Source organism: Giraffa tippelskirchi, chromosome 11 (genome assembly GCF_054371585.1).
Source record: "Giraffa tippelskirchi isolate mGirTip1 chromosome 11, T2T-mGirTip1v1.2.pri, whole genome shotgun sequence".
Taxonomy (NCBI): Eukaryota; Metazoa; Chordata; class Mammalia; order Artiodactyla; family Giraffidae; genus Giraffa; species Giraffa tippelskirchi.
Window position 1 is genome coordinate 10,620,731 of NC_137285.1, and position 19,726 is coordinate 10,640,456.

General features: G+C 40.1%; 1 protein-coding gene across 15 annotated transcripts in view; it reads right to left on the reverse strand.

Moving 5' to 3' along the window:
• The window catches only part of HECTD4 (HECT domain E3 ubiquitin protein ligase 4), a 168,933-nt gene that overhangs the window by 59,670 nt on the left and 89,537 nt on the right, over positions 1–19,726 (reverse strand). For 2 of the 15 annotated variants that reach the window (XM_081546297.1, XM_081546296.1), the window contains exons 15-32: positions 19,296–19,401; positions 18,588–18,708; positions 17,799–17,927; positions 15,743–15,867; positions 14,070–14,223; positions 13,209–13,309; positions 11,248–11,464; positions 8,999–9,145; positions 7,780–7,884; positions 6,486–6,649; positions 5,670–5,903; positions 4,329–4,521; positions 3,961–4,065; positions 3,307–3,395; positions 2,747–2,922; positions 785–920; positions 550–691; positions 133–299 (exon numbers count right to left, since the gene is read on the reverse strand). In XM_081546297.1, coding sequence (XP_081402423.1) covers positions 133–299; positions 550–691; positions 785–920; positions 2,747–2,922; positions 3,307–3,395; positions 3,961–4,065; positions 4,329–4,521; positions 5,670–5,903; positions 6,486–6,649; positions 7,780–7,884; positions 8,999–9,145; positions 11,248–11,464; positions 13,209–13,309; positions 14,070–14,223; positions 15,743–15,867; positions 17,799–17,927; positions 18,588–18,708; positions 19,296–19,401 — 2,611 coding nt within the window. The remainder of the gene's footprint in view (positions 1–132; positions 300–549; positions 692–784; positions 921–2,746; positions 2,923–3,306; positions 3,396–3,960; positions 4,066–4,328; positions 4,522–5,669; positions 5,904–6,485; positions 6,650–7,779; positions 7,885–8,998; positions 9,146–11,247; positions 11,465–13,208; positions 13,310–14,069; positions 14,224–15,742; positions 15,868–17,798; positions 17,928–18,587; positions 18,709–19,295; positions 19,402–19,726) is intronic. The other 13 variants (XM_081546304.1, XM_081546300.1, XM_081546302.1 and 10 more) reach the window with 13 other exon arrangements.

Sequence of the window (19,726 nt, forward strand, 5' to 3'; positions counted from 1 at the left end):
TTAGAAAAATATATTATTTTAGGGGAAAACACTAGCAAACACCATGCTCTAACATTTGGCCCCAAGAGGAATCTTTGGAACGGCCTTTGCCCATTCCAGACAGGACAGGATAAACTAACAGAGACAACTGACCTGGGTCCCCCTTGAAGGACCATCGTCACTGGACCCACAAGGTGTGTCACTCCCCCGACTCGCACGGCAGCCGTCAGCAACTCCCGCATGTGCACCAACGCCTGCTTGCGGGTGTTTCCCCGCCGCCATCTCGTCTGTGCAGCCAGAAGAAAGCTGCTGCTGGACACCTGAACACGTGAGAAGGAAGGATACCTGACTCCTGCCGGCACAGCACCTCTCGCGCTACCCAGCTACTTAGCAAAACATGACGTACAAGGACTTCCCCAGTGGTCCAGTGGCTGGGGCTCCAAGTTCACAATGGAGGGGGCCTGGGTTCGATTCCTGGTCAGGGAACTAAGTCCCGCATGCCACAACTAAGACCCGGCACACTCAAACAAATAAATATTACAAAATCAACAAACAAAAAACATGACGTACAGCTTGGTCAGGGTTGGTGCCGATGAAAGCAAACAGCTGCCCCAGCAGGACGCTGTAGGTGGGCTTGTCCCTGCTGTCCTCTATGGCCAATGACTGCAGGAGCGTGAAGGAGCTGCTGCGGTGGCTGGTCACGTGGCGCCGCCTACAGCCAAACAAGAGACCCGCTCAGGGAGTGTGTTGTGGTGAGGGTGCGTGGCAGTACGTGGGGATCCGACCTTGGCCGTCAGCTATTTACCTCTGATTTGCTCTAGTAAATTCCAAATCTTCATTACCGATCATTTCCAGGTCAGAAGGAGCCGACATGCTGCGAAGGAAAACAGGCTGCCGCACAGCATGAGAGATCACCTTTGTTTCAGAGGCTGATTTACAAGCTGGAACAGAAAGGAAGAAAAAGGTTGGATGTATCTGCTATCCTATTTGTAAGAATGACAGAGTGACAGCAAAAACCAACAAGGAACCACCAAACTATGAGTACCTTTGTTTTCCAGGAAATTGGCCCCCAAACTAGCCAGCACAATGCACAGATGATTTTTAGGCCAATTTTTTAAAAATTTGAAAACCAAGGTTTAAACCTCGATTACCAAGTTTAAAAATTACTTCAGCTTGAAAAACCACATTCTTTTATTAAATCAGGTTTCCAAAGAAAGCCTGAAGAATTCATTTAATTTCATAAACTAACAGTGTTAACTTTATGTTTTTATTTATTTTGGCTGGGCCACGTGGCTGGTGGGATCTTAGTTCCCTAACCAGGGATTAAACCAGGGTCCTTAGGAGTGAAAGCTAGGAGTCCTAACCACTGGACTGCCAGGGAATTCCCATTGTTAACTTTAATATAAGCATTCTAAAAATCAAGAGGGGACAGAGAAAATGGTCTCTGGAAGCAAATAATCTTAATTCAAATAAATGCAGATCATTTTTTTTTCAGAGATGGCCTTTGATCCCCCTTTAATCCTGGATTTACTTTGCTGACTTACTGCCATTTGGTGAAACCTCTGCTTTGATCATAGCTGGTGTGAGTAAATATTAGACTTTTCCTAGAATCTGACTGGCCCTTCCTATAAGATATATGGCTCCTATCCAGGAAATAGGTGTTTTGTAAAAGAATACTTTGATGGAAGCAGACAAAACTGCATGTGAAGATCAGCTAAGAAAAAAGATGTTAAGAAAGTTGAGGTCATTTTGAATCTGTCTTAAGAACAGTTAGATAGCTTCAATCTAAAAAAAAAATTTAATTTTTGAAGATATTATCTCTTAGGAAACTACTGTTTTATCATCTCTGGTGCCAAGAGCCTCTTAGAAAGCACCACTAGCCTTACTGAGTGAACACAGGCTAACACAGCCAGGGACATGGCACAGCAGATCACCTTAGCATGTGATCATTATCTCATGTCTGGAAAGCTTCCCCTGATGTTCTCAGGGAAGGAAACCCTATTACTGGGATCAGAAACCTAGGAGTCATCCTAGACTTCTCTCCCTAGTGAGAGGAGCCCTGGGCAGTCAGTTGGGATAAAAACAAGTTCACTTGTTCCATAGTGTTCATTGGGCAATGGGGCTAGACAACATGGAGTCTTTCATTTAAGAATATGTTTATGACTTATTTTCTCAGAGTGAGAATTAACACTTGCTATTATGGGGTCTGCCCAGTGTTGTGGATCTGACTTAAGTAAGAAGACTCATTGATTTCTCTGAGAAATGCATTTTCAGGTTAACAATTAAAACGTGACCAGGAAAAAAATAGTGCAAATTTATGCTAGAAGGTTCCACATAATTACTAAAGAGGAAATGCAAACTCAGTTTCCTCTGAGAAATGCAAACTCAGTTTCCTCTGTACTGAAGTACAGGATTCACAAAGTTGACTAATTATGTTACTGTGAAAATGATAATCCATAATCTAAAAGTGAGGATCACTGGATTATAAAAATGTATGTCACTGTGCTCCTTAGATGCTCCTCCAAAACTAGACAAGGCAGGTGACAAGGTACCCCCAATGCTCAGATGACTCACAAAGCACCACATGACTTCAATGGAAAGTATTTCTTGGCTGGAAAAAGTAAAAAGCAAAATAACATTGAAATTTCCTTTTTTCCTTTCTACAAGTACACAAGAGTTATTTTCTTTCTTTTTTTTTAAATAGCTAGTGTATGTTTTATGAACAGACTAGCGCAGAGAGCCTTGCAGGGCTTGCTGTCAGCAGTACCCGGTGTTTCCGCTGGGGTTCCTGAGATGCTTCTGGTGAGGCCAGACTGGGCCGCAATGGTGACATGTAGCAACAGCTCGGCTCGGTTCATTAGACTCTTCACCAACGTCTTCGTTTTAGCCAGTGGGTGCGAGGGTTTCTGAATAAGAGAATTCGCTTCTTGTAGGAACTTCTCCCTATAAAGAAAGACTGATGTGCATTTAGTCGTCCTCTGCTTTACCAAAGCCAAAGTGTTTAATCACAGAGGGTATGAGAAGACAGAGGAGAAACTAAATGGAAGTAACCTGATGAATATTGCCCGCCTTCTCCCTGCCCCATCCAAGGAAGGCAGTGCTTTAACTGTGGCCAGTTTTAGTTCCTCTTGCCCAGTTTCAGGTGCCTATATGCTAACTCTTGAAGGTTAAAATCAGAATTTTCAAATACCAAAGAAGTTCCAACTCTAAAATATTTAGCGAATGCATAATATTTTTAAAAATATCTGTTAAGAGATACGATCTTTGCATTTTATTTTGAGCATCAAGGTGATAAATTAGCTTTACACAGTTACTAACATCACTAACCTCAGAGATAGCACCATGTTTTCAAGATCATTTCCATCAAAGGAGACTTCCTTCATTGAACACAAAAGTTCTAGTTCTTTCATTTTGTTCTAAAGAAGGAAAAATCAAGAAAAGATGGTATGCAGGATCTGCAAAAACCGAATTTTACTGTACGTGTTAAAAGGAACAGAAAATTTCAGGGACAAAAACCCACCTTTGGTCCATGTTTCTACACCAGAAGCACATTTATAAGTTACTACTTGATATTTTAATGATTAAAAATGGCACTGACTACTTTCCAGGGATTTCTTTATTGCTTGTAACTCGTGTCTTTTTTAAACAGGCTTGAAAGCAGAATTTGACAATGATAATACCTGCTTTCTAAAACTATTAATCAGTTGAAAAACTTGAGTGACTCTTTGTATCACTGACATGTTAATCTAATCAACTTTATTTAACCTTATTTAGAGATTGGGTACATTTTAAGGTATGCAACATTTTAAGAATGACATTTTTTTTATTTCCACACACAGTATATACATCATTGTATTGGGCTGGCCAAAAAAGTTCATTTGGGTTTTCTGAAACAGGTTACAGAAAAACCTCAGCAAACTTTTTGGCCGACCCAATATGACAAACAGCAATGCTCAGTGATGAGTCATATAACTTGCTCACCTCGTTAAAATGGTAGTCATAGAAGAAAGGCATATTGTTCTCCAGTTTCCCCTGCACAGCATCATCAACTTCACTCTGCCATTTCTGTTCCAATTCCGCAACACTCTGACATATTAAAATAGAAAACAACGTGAAACTAGATGCAAAATAAAGAATTTGTGACTTTAGAAATTTCAGTCGCAATAACTTTTTAAAATTTAGATACTTCTTTTTCCACTATGTTAGTTCCTATTACAGAATATAGTTATTTAATATTTTTTTCTCTTTTTTTTTTTTTCAGATCACTTTTTAAACATCGTTAAATTTCTAGGAAAGAAGTCATTTCCAACAGTTATAAGAGACATCTAAATGCTTTGACTTTCACTTACCTGCAGCTGTCTCTCCATGGCATTGAGTTTCTTAAATGTCTCTCCCATGATTTTACACAGTAAATCATATTCCTCAGCATGCTCTTCTTGATACTGGAAATTTATTAGGGACTGCAGTGCATCAACTAAGTTCAAGTGCTTGATAACACACGATACCACCATTTCCTCCATCACATCTGGCTGAATTACTTCTCTGTGATCACAAGGGAAACTAGTCAGATACATGCCATGCTCTCAGTGTACCAACACTGTATTTTTATAGATGGAAGAATGTCACTTTAAGTATGTTAAATATTCACCACATCATCTTTAGTACAATAAAGTGGCATGAACATTATGATGGCTTTCATGACAAGCTGGCAATAACTTAATATATTTAACTGGTAAAACTGACACTAGCCAATGAAGCTGAGAATCCAATTAAACAGACTTTTCTACTATTTGTAAAATTTTGAGTTGGAGTTATGTTAAAGTTGGAATAGATCTAATGCTAATAAAAGATCTTTGGCACCATTTATCTGCCAATTCATTTTATACAGTATTATGGCTCACAGTATTTTGGGCATTATGGATATTAGGCTGAAAACAATGGTGCTTTTGTATTTTTTCACATTAAATTTCATCTATTCTTTAAATTTTTCTCTCTGAAATGGCCAATCTTGCCTCGGAAGGCAGAACAGAGGCCTGCAAAACAGACTTGTCTTTAAGCAATAATACCACAAAGACATTTGTCACTGTAAGACCTCACATTTTAAAGACCATTAGCATCTCTCTGGGCATCAAAAATAAATAAATGCCTCCAGACTCCATGGAAACTAAAGTTGATGACTACCTTAAAGTAGAAGGTCAAACCACCTGAAAAAAACCTAGATCTTGTCAAATGTTAGCCTGTATCAAAATCATATGGAAAACTTGTGAAAACTTGGGCCTCATCCTCAGAGGTTCTGATTTAGTAGGTATGAAATGGGGCTTAAGAACTAACAAATTCTCAAGTGATACTACTGCTGCTGACTGACAGTCCACACTTTGAAGCCTGCTGACCTGGAATACCACCTGGGGTACTCCTCACAATATCTGGTTAACATTCATTAAGTATATGTAAAATTAAAGGTTCAAGAATGTCCCTAGTGGTACAGTGAGTAAGACTCTGCGCTTCCAATGCAGGGGGCATGAGTTTGATCCCTGCTTGGGGAACAAAGATCCCGCATACCAGTCGGTACGGCGAAAATAAAATAAAAATAAATTAAAGATTAATTTGCTAGACTATACAAAGAAATACATCCCCTTCACTTGTTTAACCATTTTTTCATTGGGAAAATAAAATGCTATATAGCAACATACTTTATACTTGGTCTAAACTGTGGTCTAGCACGCCCAGAAATTTCCCTGAGCTTTATCATGATTCCTGGAGGCAGCCTGATCCGGGGCAGGTCAAAGTAGCTTCCAACAGGAGGCACGAGGACATCAGAGGGGTAAGTGAACTCTCTGTCTTCCTCGATGGTCAGAGGCAGCGGAGATGGGCTTGGAGTAAGGGCAGGGGAGATCACACCGTTGGCCTCTACCTGCCACTGGCACCTGAGCATAGAGAAAAGAGATTCTTCACCTCCTCCTCTCTCTGGGAAGCTACTTAACATTTGCAGATATATTAAGCATATGAAGGATCACACTATGTGCTAAGAATTTATTCATCAAACCTCCTCCAGAGGCTAAAGAAAAATGAGCATTACAAGAAACCCCATCGTTGCGCCTCTGCCTGCTCCCCAACATTTTATTATGCAAACTTTTAAATATATAGAAAAGTTGAAGGAAATACATGGTTAATACACAAATACACACAGCTGAGATTCTAGAATAAACATTTTGCTCTGTTTGCTTTATCATCCATCTGCCCATCCTTTTGCGGATCCTTTAATTTAATTATACGATATTTGGGTTGGAGAAAAGCTTACACAGTTCAAGGCTGCAATTTCACATTTAGTACAGGAAGGGCCAAAGGCACTTTGGTGTAATTTTCATCTTATTTCTTAGACACAGAGATACCCACAGGACTGGCAGGCAGTAGGCCTGATCAGCTGGGAAATGTACTAAAAGCAGTTTTTCACATAAAGTCCTCTTTCCTTTGTGAGCAAAACCAGTCTGATTTGAAGCCTTGGTTACCTTTGTAAAAGTTTGGACCGCAACAGCTCCTGACAGGCTTCTTCTTCTTTGGTAATTTCTGGTCCGTTGTATAGGATTCTTAACATGGAACAAGCTAACACAGATAGACCTAAAGCCAGGTCTACCAGAAAGGGTAAGCCTCCTGACACATCCTCCGAAGACTCCTACAATGCAGACAGGGCAAACCGCACTGGTCAGTTACATGGCGGAGCATGTCACCTGCGCTGCATCACGCTGCACTGTCCCCAACCACGAGGGCTCACAGAGCAGCATCAAGTATCATTGCTACAGGACACAGAGACAGCACCCAACACCATGAGGAGATAGATGGTGGCACTGGAATGACCACAGGGTGAAGTCTCAACACAATTCTGGAGAGAGAAGAGCCGATAAGACTCCATATTAGAAACAGCACAAAACACATGCAAGATTTTTTGGATAGCTTCCTCTCTGCTGTACCTATCCAGGTATAAATCACTATTGTGTTTTGTCACCTCCATCCTGTGCTTGAACAAAGATGCTGTCAATGATTATACTGAATTCATTCAATAAATATTTACTGAGTGCCTAGTGTGTACCAGCCATTGTGCTAGGTGCCTGAGAGAAAGCAGAGAACAAAATGAAGATGCCCGCCCTCACGGAGCTTACATTCTAGCAGATAATCCCACTCTAGAGAGTCTTGGCTTGGTTAAACTTAATTAACCTCCCAGTGCTAAAATGCGTTATCCAAATCCATCAACTAGAGGGGTTAGGAGAACTCTTACTACTCTCTCTTCCTCTCTTTTTCCAGGTGGGAGAAGAATTTATTTAAATAGATTCCTGGGAGGAAAGGAACTGGCACTATTAAAAGGAGTAGACTTAAGCTATATACAGAGTGTAACACAAGTAACTAAGCACAGACAGATCTAGACTGGCAAGAAGAGCCTTTGGGAACTGAATAAAAAGAATCCAATCCTACTACTTTGAAAAGCAGAATCCAAGTGCTTACTTCTATCAGGTGTTCGAGTCTTCCTCACCCTCTGGAGAGGTGCTAGCAGCAGACCACCTCCCCAGGCTTTGAAGATGGGCCCCTAACAAGGGATTCTTTCTGTGGTGCTATACTGATTTTAGGTCTTAGCTAGTTTTATTCCATAAAACTATAACTTCTGTTAATGGTCTTACTACAGCCAAGAGGAAGAGATGGATGAAACAGTAGCTCATATTCTGCCCTGTTTCCAAGGCAAATATGATGCATGTAACCAAGGCACACAGGAGAAAGTACATTCTGCCCACAGCAGTGGTTAGATTCAAATACCTGAGCGCGAACTGTGCAAGCAAAGCCCCACATAGCCTTATCGGGAGTGTTGTGTTCACGGCCACTTCTCATTTCAAAGGAGAAGGTGACTGTATCTCCTTCCACCTTAAAATTTAAGGGGGGAAAATGCACTTTAAAAACAAAACACACAATTTGCAAGAGAGCAATGAATTTTAGAGATTTACTTTCAAAAAGGACCACAGCAATATTTGACTCCTTTCCTCACTTGGTTTTTGATTCAAATTCCATCCCCTCTCAGCTGGAAACCAACCTTTCAGCTATCTCTCCTGACCAGGGAGCTTTGGGAATGAGGCATCTGTGAAATGGGCCACAATTGCCCAACAGTGGGACCAGAGTAAAGATAAAATCTTGAGCCTAATTTCAATAAATTCCCCAGGTTTCTGTGCTTTCTGCCTTCCTCTTTCCACTTTTACCACCTCATTTGTGCCAATAAGGTGGGCAAATAGACAGTGTCTTGAAGAACACAGAGAGAGTGCTGAAAGACCACGCTCTGTGTTGTAGAACCAACAACACGAGTAAGAGACAAAATGCAGGAAATCAGAGAACAATTAAGTCTTGTGCTAATCTGGATTTGGCTGCATCTGGACTACCCATTTGGAGGTAGCTTGCTGCCTGTGGCTGAATTAAAGCAGTTATGTAATGTATTTGAGATAAAGGCTCTGGGAACAGATTCTGGAGAGGTTTGCAGGTCTCAGTGGGCATTTCCGTTCATATTTATATTCTAGGTAGACATAGTTCAAGTTGAGGCCCACATTACAAAGCATGGCTCCAATCTCATCAGTATGAGAATGGATCACTGTTTTTGCTCTCAAGTTCCCAGTTCATTTGAAAACATTGATTCCATATTTTAGAAAGGCAACAGCCCTGTGGTTCTAGGACACCCCTCATGAGGGAGTCTAGAGAACAAGTGAGCAGGAAGAACTAGACGTCCTTTCCATGGCCAGGGAAAGAGATGCTGTGACAATCTTAGCCCATGGGGCGACCTATGGAAAAGATTCAAGTTCTGGAGTGGATAGGGGTCTGATGTCTTACAAGTGAAAGGAAGCTCATTCTAGTGAGTTTAAGGCCTATCCAAGATCCCCAGCTCAATAAGAGTCCCCATGGCAAATTTTCTCTAGAGTTACAGTTAATACTTGGGCCCATGAGGAACGCAAGGTCATTTTCTTTTCTAGGAAGCAAATGTGCCTGAATACCATACCTTTACCAAGTCTTTCGGCCAACCAGTTCCTAAGACACTACGGCTGCCATATCCCAGTGTATTGCCTCCATACTCAGCAACCTTCCTACTGTTTGTGTTAGGCCCCGCGTATATCACCAACTTCAAAACAGAAAATATACTGTTAGACTGTAAAAGAAAAACAAAAACAACATCTACAAATAAAAAGGCTGCAAAAAAATGTTTGTTTAAAAACACATTTATAACCAGGCACTGGGGTCATTATAATATAACTAATATTTCCTGATTTTTTTCTTTAGGTACAACTGATACTGGTTTAGATGCAATCAGCCATTGGTATTTACAGGGTAGCCTCAGAGTAGTAACAAATATTAGCACAATTTAATTGGCTTGGGGACCTCACATTAAAATAGTTATACTCAGCTACTGTACATATTTTTTTAAAATCTGTTTTAATTTTAAGTAATGAGATATATCCCATTAATGACAGGCATAGTTTGCCCCTTAAATCCTCCCCCAAATTAATAAAGTGAGCAAATATAGATGGTAAGATGGTTATAGCTAACACAACAAAAGTCAAAAAAATTTAATGAGTGAATATTTTAAAAGATGCAACAAATTGAAAATAAGCCATGTATTCTAAGAATGTTGCTTAATGGTATAAAAAGAAAATGACACAAATTTGGGTCAGAAAAGGGGCTGCTTCTTCTTGGGTCAGTTTTCATGTATCAGCATTTTTCTTTAATAAAAGCTATTCATTTATACATGGTTAACAAACTTTCTATTAATAACATGCAAGAAAAACATTTAGAGGTCATTTGGCACTCAAATACTTTCATAGAAAGAAGGCTCTGGCTTCTGTAAATACCAAATTCTGTCTTGTAACGTGTATTCTGACCACCACTGAGTTCAGTTCAGATCTAAAAGCTGCACTTTTAGCCCTAGATGCTTCATCACTTTGTGGTTTCTTACCCTTCTGCACCTTTGGGGTACACCAGCCAGGGACCACTGGAAAAGTAAGTGTTACTTTTATCCATGTAGTAAGCCTCCCTGAGCCCCCACATTTGACACTAATGTCTACGGCAGGTGATCTGCTCACATCAGAAGATGCAGGTTACTATTTTTTTAAAAGGAGAAACAAAATGACACCAGCTAAAATGGTAACATCTTCCATTTCCATTTTGAATAATTATTAAATGAATGTAGGAAATAGGGGTAGCTACTGCCAGGATCTATGAAGTGGGATAGACTGATACCAGGAGGTATGTTTTTTGGAAAACCCACTAAAGAATTTTCTAAATTCTCTTGCTTTTAGCTAAGGCGAGTTTGAGGGGCAAGTCTTAAATCCCTCTGGACATCTGGGAATCTTCACTATCCTAGAAGGTAAGGGGGAAAAGAGGATACTATAATTTGCCCAGTAATGTGTTTCATCATCTCACTATTTACAGTTAACAAGTTCTCTATTTTTACCCTAAAATTCTCCCTTGAAGGGGTTTAAGATCATTTGTCCTTGTACAGTTCACAGAAAAAGACAACAGATAGTTAACAATTCACATAAAAAAACCCTGTGTGCATACAACACTATCAGACAATCCTTCAGTTGTACTTGTATGTTACATGTCACAATTTTATTAGCCTTTCCACATTAAGTTCAACAGAATGGTTTACAATGCAACAATTAGAAACAAAGGAAAATACTTCAACCCCTAAAATGCTTTCTTTTACTTACTATTGTTAAGCCACTAGGTTAAAAACTATACTTCCTCAAACTATGTGGGCCCTGAGGTAAGGGCAAAGAAGACAAATAATTTAAGTAAATATGAACCAGGTCCTAGGCACATCTGAAGCCCCTCTATACAAAGCCACCTTCTCCCAAAAGATACATGAGAAGCCCCAAGAACTGGGCAGCGAGACCTTTTGAAGTGAATGGACACTCACATCTACAGGAATCCCAAGCACAGAGGGAAGGTAAGAGGTAAACAGCATGCAAAGGAGAATTTCCTCTGACTTGGATATACACTTTTGAAAGCTTATAAAAGTCCAGTTTCAACACGTCATTAAAACACTGCTCTTAGACTGTAGAGGTGCTGGCTCTGACTCTGCCAGTCACTACCCTTTAAGGCATTATCTTAGAAAGTTCTCCCTAAGAGATTTCTGCAGACAGGCAGAAATAAGTCAAGAATGGTGACCAGCAGCAAAGAAAAATAAGAAGCATCTAAAGAAAACAGCTTATTAGAGGTGAAACCAATACTAAATCAGTTCTTGCTTACTTTGTCATAGTCATACTGCGAAGAGCATCTACTATCAAATCTAAGGTACAGGCAGCGAGCTCCGGGGATGTGGACGGTTTCTTTAAATTTATAGTTGTCTCTGACAGGGTGGACTGTTTCCACAGTCTTCCCAGCAGCCCATGGAGCAGGAATCTTTAAACCAGTGAGAAACCCTGGCTCCTCCTTCTCTTCCAGCATTCTAAAACCAGACAAAGAGCTTAACAGCAAGGAAAGGAAAATGTATACACAGTAAAATACGAAAGGTTAGGAAATTTTGCTTTAATTTTCTACAACATGCAGTATGATAACACTGTAACCAAAAACAGACAAAAAAACCTTTTCCCTATTTATTGGCCGCACTGCACTGTGCAGCATGCGGAATCTAGTTCCCCGACCAGGGATCAAACCCAGGCCTGCCCTGCAGTATAAGTGCAGAGTCTTAGCCACTGGACCACCACGTAAGTCCCCAGAAATGTTTTTTAAACTCCTATATTTAAGGTTCTTTTTTCTTTGTTAGACAATATATTTGCATTCCCCCCGCCCCTTTTATTCAAGGGAGAAGCCGAATTCATAACCAGAAGAAGACGACTTTGCCAACTCGCATTTAAAATTCCTCAAGGGAAAAAAAAGATACTGTAAAGGGCCTTTAAGACTAGCCACTTTCCAAATTGCACAAGAAGGATCCTACAAAGTCTCCTCTCGTTGATAACTAAAATGCCAACTGTTGAAAACCCCATGAGTCTACATGACTACTTTTACTGTAATTTTTACTAAAGAAAAATGCCTTCAAAGGTCCTCTTCTCTATTGTAATTCAACTCTCAGGTTCTTCACAGCCCAAGTTTGTATTGTGGAATACAAACTCCTATTCCCTAAACTCAGCTGTTGCGGAATTCTCTTTTTCTGTTTCAGCTTTGCGCTATCCGACGTGGGGGTTACTTTGTCAAGTGTGGCCATTTAAATTGAATCTAAATGAAACACAACGTAAAATTCAGTTTCTTGGCCACACTGGCCACACAGAAAGAGGTCAATAACAGCAGGTGGCCGTGGCCGACAGCACTGAACAAAGATACAGACTTTTATCACCACACGAAGTTCAACTGGATAGCATGCTGCTCTAGAAAAACCAGGAAGTCCTTCCTTTCTGATCAATGTTCTTAAAGACAGCTTTAATGAGATGTAATTGACATATAACAGATAGCACATATTTAAAGTGTACATTTTGATAAGCTTAGCCTTCTGTATACACCTTTGAAGTCTCCTCCTTCTAATGGGAATCCAGGTGGTCACTTCTTCATTTTCTTTCACTGGAAATTAGTTTGTATTTTGTAAATCTTACATAAGTAGAATCATACAGTTTGTACTTCTTAGAGGGCTCTGACTTTTTTCATTCAGCTTAAGTACTCTAAGACTCATCTGTGTTGTTGAAAATATCAGTGGTTCATTCATTTTTATTGCTGAGTAGGATTCCACTACACAGATATACCACAGTGTGTTACCCTTTCACTTGTTGATGGACATTTGGACTTGTTTCTTATTTTGGACTATTCTAACTAAAGCTGTTGTGTGAACCTTCCCACACAAGTCTCTGTAACAATCTCTGCTTTCTTTTCTTTTGTGTACATACCTAGAAGTGGAATAGCTGGATCACATGGTAGATATATTTTTACTCTTTAAGAAACTGTCAAACTGTATATCTCCATCATCAGTATACGAAAATTTTTCAGTTTTGAACTAATCTCTTGATCTGCAGGGAAATTTATTCTAACCTGTTCCTATAATTTCCAAAGCCATTCTATAATTATCTGTAAGGGTTTGACCTTGAAGTCTCTTTCTTTTCCCAGTTAGAAAAATCACAAAGGGAATACTACAAAGGGAGTAGTAGGCTTTCACCAGAAGAAAACATGGCAGAGGAAGCAGTGCTCCTTACATGGCAGAGGAAGCAGGAAGCAGTGCTCCTTACCTCTCATCCGGCAAGAGTCTGCCCTTCTGGTCTGATGCACCACATGGGGAACAGCCCACTTCGGCAAAAATCGGACACTGGGTTTTAAGCAGCAAAGCCGTCTGAAATACAAAAGCATTGTGTCCTAAAGTGCTTACATGTCAGTTATCTGGATGGTGAAAGTGAAAGTCGCTCAGTTGTATCTGACTCTTTGCGACCCCATGGACTATACAGTCCATGGAATTCTCCAGGCCAGAATACTGGAGTGGGTAGCCTTTCCCTTCTCCAGGAGATCTTCCCAACCCAGGGATTGAACCCAGGTCTCCTGCATTGCAGGCAGATTCTTTACCAGCTGAACCACAAGGGAAGTCCAAGAATACTGGAGTGGGTAGCCTATCCCTTCTCTAGCAGATCTTCCTGACACAGGAATCAAACCGGTGTCTCCTGCATTGCAGGCAGATTCTTTACCAACTAAGCTATCAGGGATGCCCATCTGGATGGTACTAGAGTCAAACTTAGAATTCTCACTTAAGTCATCTTTTCACAATCCCAGTCTGTTCTCTTTCACTAAGAAATACTTTGCTACTTAGACCACTTAATATCATTTTAACTCTGGAACATATCATTTATATTCGTTACCAATATCCAGCAAGAGCTCAGGAGATTAAATATAATGGAAGGATCTTAGTTGCACCATAGATAGCATTTTTACAGTTCACTGGCAATTAATATTTGTTAAAAGAATGCAGTAAGTAATTTAGTCACACAGTTTTCCCTTACTAGTTCAACTTATTTTTATGACACGATGTTTTGCTTCATTGCTCCTTTATTTATTTCCCGCTCCCAAAGAGCAGTTCACTTTGGCACACCTTAGGATCATACCTGACTGGTATAGAGTACCAGCTGTACTAGCTGAGGCATCAGGGCATCGGCCATGGTCAAAGTCTGTAAATTTGGATGCATCAGGGAAGTGAGTAACACTGGGAGAAGGTGACCAAGCATAGTAGCCTTAGTAACTTGTTCCAAGCCTTTTAACCTACAAAAGTTCAAGAAAACATACAGCTTCATCAATTCTCAGGCATGAGAAGAAGCCACTATCCTTATTCTTTGACACATTCTCTTAAACTGCATCTCCTGGTACTAGCTAAGCCTTTATTGTTCCAACAATTCAGTCTACAAATGTCCCACCTCCCACGAGGGAGAGGGAAAGAACAGAAATCTAGTAATAGATTTTACCTTTGAACTGTGATTTTTTTTGCCCTACCAAGTTTCTATGGTGCATTTCATAGTACCTTCGAAGCACTTATAAATGGGTTCTAAAATGCAAACAGCTACTCTAGTTAACACCTGCAAGTTCCTTCAGCTCTGGGGCTGCAGGTTGCAGTGCTGCACTGAATCTCTGGGAAGGAGACAGAGAATGGCTACAACACTGACTCAGCTGCCTAGAGAAACTGGTTCCCATGTGGGACAGAGGCAAGTAGATTTTTAATTTGTCTTTAAAATCATGCTCTTCCCTCCACCCCCCGTGCTTTATTGACATATAACTGACATCACTGTATAAATTTAAGATGTACAATATAATGATTTGATATATGTATATATTGTGAAATGATTACCTAAAATCCTATTCTTAATAACTCATCCTCTGCTCAAAGAATGAAGGTATGTGACTCATCCGAAGAAACATGTGGGTTATGTAAATTCTCTAAACTATTTAGGATGGTGGAGTTGGAACCAGAGACATCCCTCACATCTCCCCGGCTCTTGGACTGTACGTCCTCCCCAGGGCAGATCTGCCCACAGTGAACCTGACATGTCCCAACAAGCCCCAGTGCGATGTCTTTCTGGATCATACTGTTTGCAGTTCTAGCCTGCCCACCTGCCCTCTGGGAGTGGGCAAGAAACAGGGACATGGGACAGGCAGTGTTACTGGAGGAAAAAGACACTGCGGGACACTGTTTCAGATCAGCATCTCAGCACTGAAATAATCAACAAACACAGAATGTAACTCATCTTTGACAAGAAACCGTAGCAGAAATTTTAATGGGGAGGACTGAGAAAGAACTTTAGTACTGGGAAAGAGAGGTTTACCCTCTGTATAGATCACTCCTGTATTTGGAGAAGTAAAATTACAGTGAATTCTTGGGATATTGTGTCAGTGTCATCTTTTGCAGAGCAGTTATTATCTGCATCACTGAGTCACTTTCACCTCTCTAGAGTATTCACCACAAGGACACTAAGTGCACACTGCGCTGAGCTGGATAATGAAAGGAAAGGCCAACTTGGGAATGAAGATAGCAAAGATCCACGTGTCAGGATGGTGTCCACATCTTGCGACCCTCAGATCACGGCTGTCAGCCCACTCCCCCCTAAAAGCCCCATTAAAGATTTCAACTGCATTTGGCTTTGAAACACTTGCCATTTCAACCTGGTCTCATGAAAACGCCTCAGAATTAAGCGAGCATGTGGTGTTCTGTTCTAAAAGATTTCACTTTCATAAGCAAATTCTTCTTCTTGAAGGGCAGCAGGTCATAGTTCACAACCCAAGTCCTCACCTCTGCTCCCGGTCAGGTATGTCACTATTTATGAGGGCAGTTGTGACCTGCTGTAGCATTTCCAACACTTCATCACATCCAGTCAGGATTTGGGTGGCAAGAGCCAAAATACTGACCTTTAGCTCCTAGGTAGGAAACATCATACAATTATTTTTAAGCTCTGTGATGACGATACACTCACAATGACAACACAAAATGATGTATTTAATGATGCGTTTCCAAATTCAATAATGAAGTGGCCAGAGTAAGCCCAATGCAGTAAGTTCCACTAAGGATGGCAAGGAACCATCTGAGCTGGGAGGCTAAGGTCTGGCGTGCTGACAGAAATACACATCATCTCACGGGGAGCACACGGGGTCCCTGGGAGAAAAGGCGTCTCTCCCGTCCCCTCCAGCACAGGAGAGCTCCCGGTGACCAGCCCAGAGGCCGTCCAGGTGGAGGGGTGCCGTGGGCAGGATGAGGGCAGCTAGAGAGAGAGACACAACAGCGAAAGGCACATGGAGAGGTGGTGGATAAAATGAGACTGAAACACGACATTCTGAAACAGTGCAGGTGACCTTCTTACTTAACGTTTTAAACCACTACACTTGAAAACAGGCAAGTTAAAAAATTCAGTGAAAGTAGCAGGCAGTTACAGGCTATTAAACATTAAGAATAACTATTAGAGAGTTCGTGGGAGTACAAGTACTGAATAATGTGTTAAGAAACACTAGTTAAGATCACAGAAATGTTTAGTTGACAGTTATTTCCTATTAGAAAAAAAAATACAACCACTCTAACCCTTCATGTGAAATGTGTATCTTTTTTTTCCCCCAGAATTCCTAGACAAGCCAGCCTATTCTGCCTTTACCAGGAGTATTTCCTTCCAGGAGTTCAGGATTTACAACATTTAGCCTTTCAAATACAAAACACTGGTTTTTGTTGTTGGAATTTTCCGAGGTCTTTTGGGGGTATTATTCAGACATTTTGATCATTAAGAGAAAAGCATTCTGAACTGACCACACGAGATCCTGTCAGCCTTCGTCTGCTGCTTGCGGGCTGCAGCACATCAGGCCCTGCACAGGCCTCAGCTCCAGTCCTCACAGCAGCCTCGCAAGGGAAAGGCTTTGCCCCCTTTATACTGATTAGGAAATTAGGGCACTTTTAACTTAAGTGTCATCAATTTAAATGACTAATTCATGTATTCCTGCCTGTTTAAAAACTGATTACATAATGAGATAAAATCCATAAATATGAGCTAGCAGATGTATGAACTCTTTTATGTGTGTGTGTGTATAAAAGGGCAAGAAAAGGGCAAACTACAGCGGTTTTTATCTTTAGCTGTAGCTTTCTTGGTTAATTTTTCAGTGCATTTTAGTCAACATTTTAAAGAAGAACCAAGTTCTTATGGATTTCTCTAATTCTCCCATGAAGATAAAATTCTGAAGGACAATGCAAACAACAGCCTCAAGCATCTGTCAAGATTATAACAACCACGGCTATTAAAAAAAAAAATCTGTGGATTGCTATAAATTGCCACGTGGGAACAAATTATTGAGTTTACACAGAAGCTAACTTAAAAATAATTACTGAAAATCAAATGAACTATAGGTTAAGAAATTATTCAATATAAGAAGTATGAGAAAATTATCACCTTTTTAAAGTTATCTGAATCAAGAGAACATAATAAACCAGCCAAGATGTCACAACTGTTTAAAATGTTATGCTCCCAGATTCATTTATCTATATCTTACATATACATACATATATTTATACTTAACTTTTCAGGTGAATATGAGACCACTTGTTAAGTGCCAATTCTTAAAAACAGATGAAAATAAAGCCACAAAAAGACTGATAGGAGCTCATGGATGACACACTATGGGAGTGTCACAAATACGGTAACCACTGTGCAATGACATAAAAATCTATGAAATGTGTGACCTAATATTACCTCACACAAAAATACAGGCCACTTGGTGAACTCTGACACCATCATAGACAGAAATTTAGCCAGTTAAGCTGTGCTTTTACACATTGGGTAGAAAGCATCGTTAGAATAAAGCTTGGTGTTTACCTGTACCTTCAATGTCTCTCCCTGCAAGGAGTTGTCACTGTCATCATTCTCATCAGGCTTAATCAAAATAGTGTTACTGAGAAGGTGGTTCTGAACTGCCATCAGATAGCGCAGGCAGGAGGATGCGGCCTTTAATACAAATAAGGGCATTTAAATGATCTAAACTCTACTAAAAGAAGGGCTCACGTTTTTAAAAGATTTTGATAAGGGAAGCAAAAGAGAAAGTACAGAAAACAGACCAAGTTAGTTTTTCAGGTGACTTATTTCAATACATTTATCATAACTTTCTGCTTTCTGCTATACATCGCTCACTAATCACTCTGATACTTGAACTTCTGCCTCTTAATAAGTAATTCCTCTTCCCCACTCTCCCCCGCACATGCATTTCTGTGACAGAAGACTCTACCCAAACCCTTAAAAGAATCTTTTGGTTCTTATCAGTCTCTATATACCACTGCTGGTTTAGAAAACAACGCTAAATTAAAAATTAATAGAAGGAAAATCCCCAGTATTTTAAACAAAATAAAAACATCCAAATTCAGTCTAACAATTTATTGCATTAAGATATTTAAGCTGGAGGAATAAAGTCTTTGGAGAAAGTACTCTAAGTGGATTTATCTAGTTCTACATTTCTAATACAAGCACAGTTATTCATTGACTTTCGTCAATTAAGTCTATCCTGGAAAAGTATGTGTATAAGTATGTGTGTACACACATACTTCAAAATGGTAAAATGAAAACAAGGACACTTGATATAATTTTGCTTTCATTAAACACATTTTTACTTACAGGCACAGTTGAAAGGAGTTTTTGAAAATCATCTTTAGAGACAGTTTGGCACTTGGTGATTAAGATACAGGATTCTCGTACAACAATCTTCAGAATGTAGTGTAAAAGTTCATCATTTAGTCTTTAAAATGTAGGAAAAATGTAACAGTAAGATACTGATGGTTAACTAATAAAAGGGTAAAACTTATACAATCAGTACAAGATGACAAATATCAAATACAAAAAATTCATTGGCTGTGTAAGTGAATCATCTTACTTAGTAATGATGCTAACAACTAGATATACTGTCTAAATCAAATTTATGGAAACACAGTGGTACTCAAGCACCTAGTTCAAGTATTTTATAAATAGCAGAGACATACCTTCCTCTACTCATCAGCTCTAGCCACACCTCCCACCCTCTCACAGACCAGCAATTAGATGATGCCCTTTACCAAAATTTCCTAAATAAGCTCCACTTGTTACTTCCGCTAAGTACCCTTTTTGCCAGGCTCAAGCTATTTTATTCATAAAACTGAAATGTGCTATTATCATTTATTAGGGCAACTGTGGGACTTTTTTTTATCTTTCAGTTGATTCACAGTTTAGACTTAACATGCTAATTATAGCAAAAGATATTATAGGAACCTCAAGATGATCAAACACATTTAAGCGTAAATTAATTACTGAGGAAAACACTAAGAAAAGGCTAGCAGTGAATCACATCACCTGTAATGATCCTCCTCCTCGCTGCCGAATCGGTTGTTTTGAAGTTGTTCAGCTAGATTAGTAAGGATCACATCCCGCAGCTGGGAGAGGCCACTGTTTCTCTCTCCTAGCACAGAACAAAACTCCATAAACTATCTTAACAACCACGCTTAGAAAACTGATATTATTTTTTTTCAAGTTTGTAAATGAGAAGACTGTTGACAATTGAGGGGCACCAGGCATATGTACCAGAGAAGGCACTGGCACCCCACTCCAGTACTCTTGCCTGGAAAAATCCCATGGACGGAGGAGCCTGGTATGCTGCAGTCCATGGGGTCGCGAAGAGTCGGACACGACTGAGCGACTTCACTTTCACATTTCACTTTCATGCACTGGAGGAGGAAATGGCAACCCACTCCAGTGTTCTTGCCTGGAGAATCCCAGGGATGGCG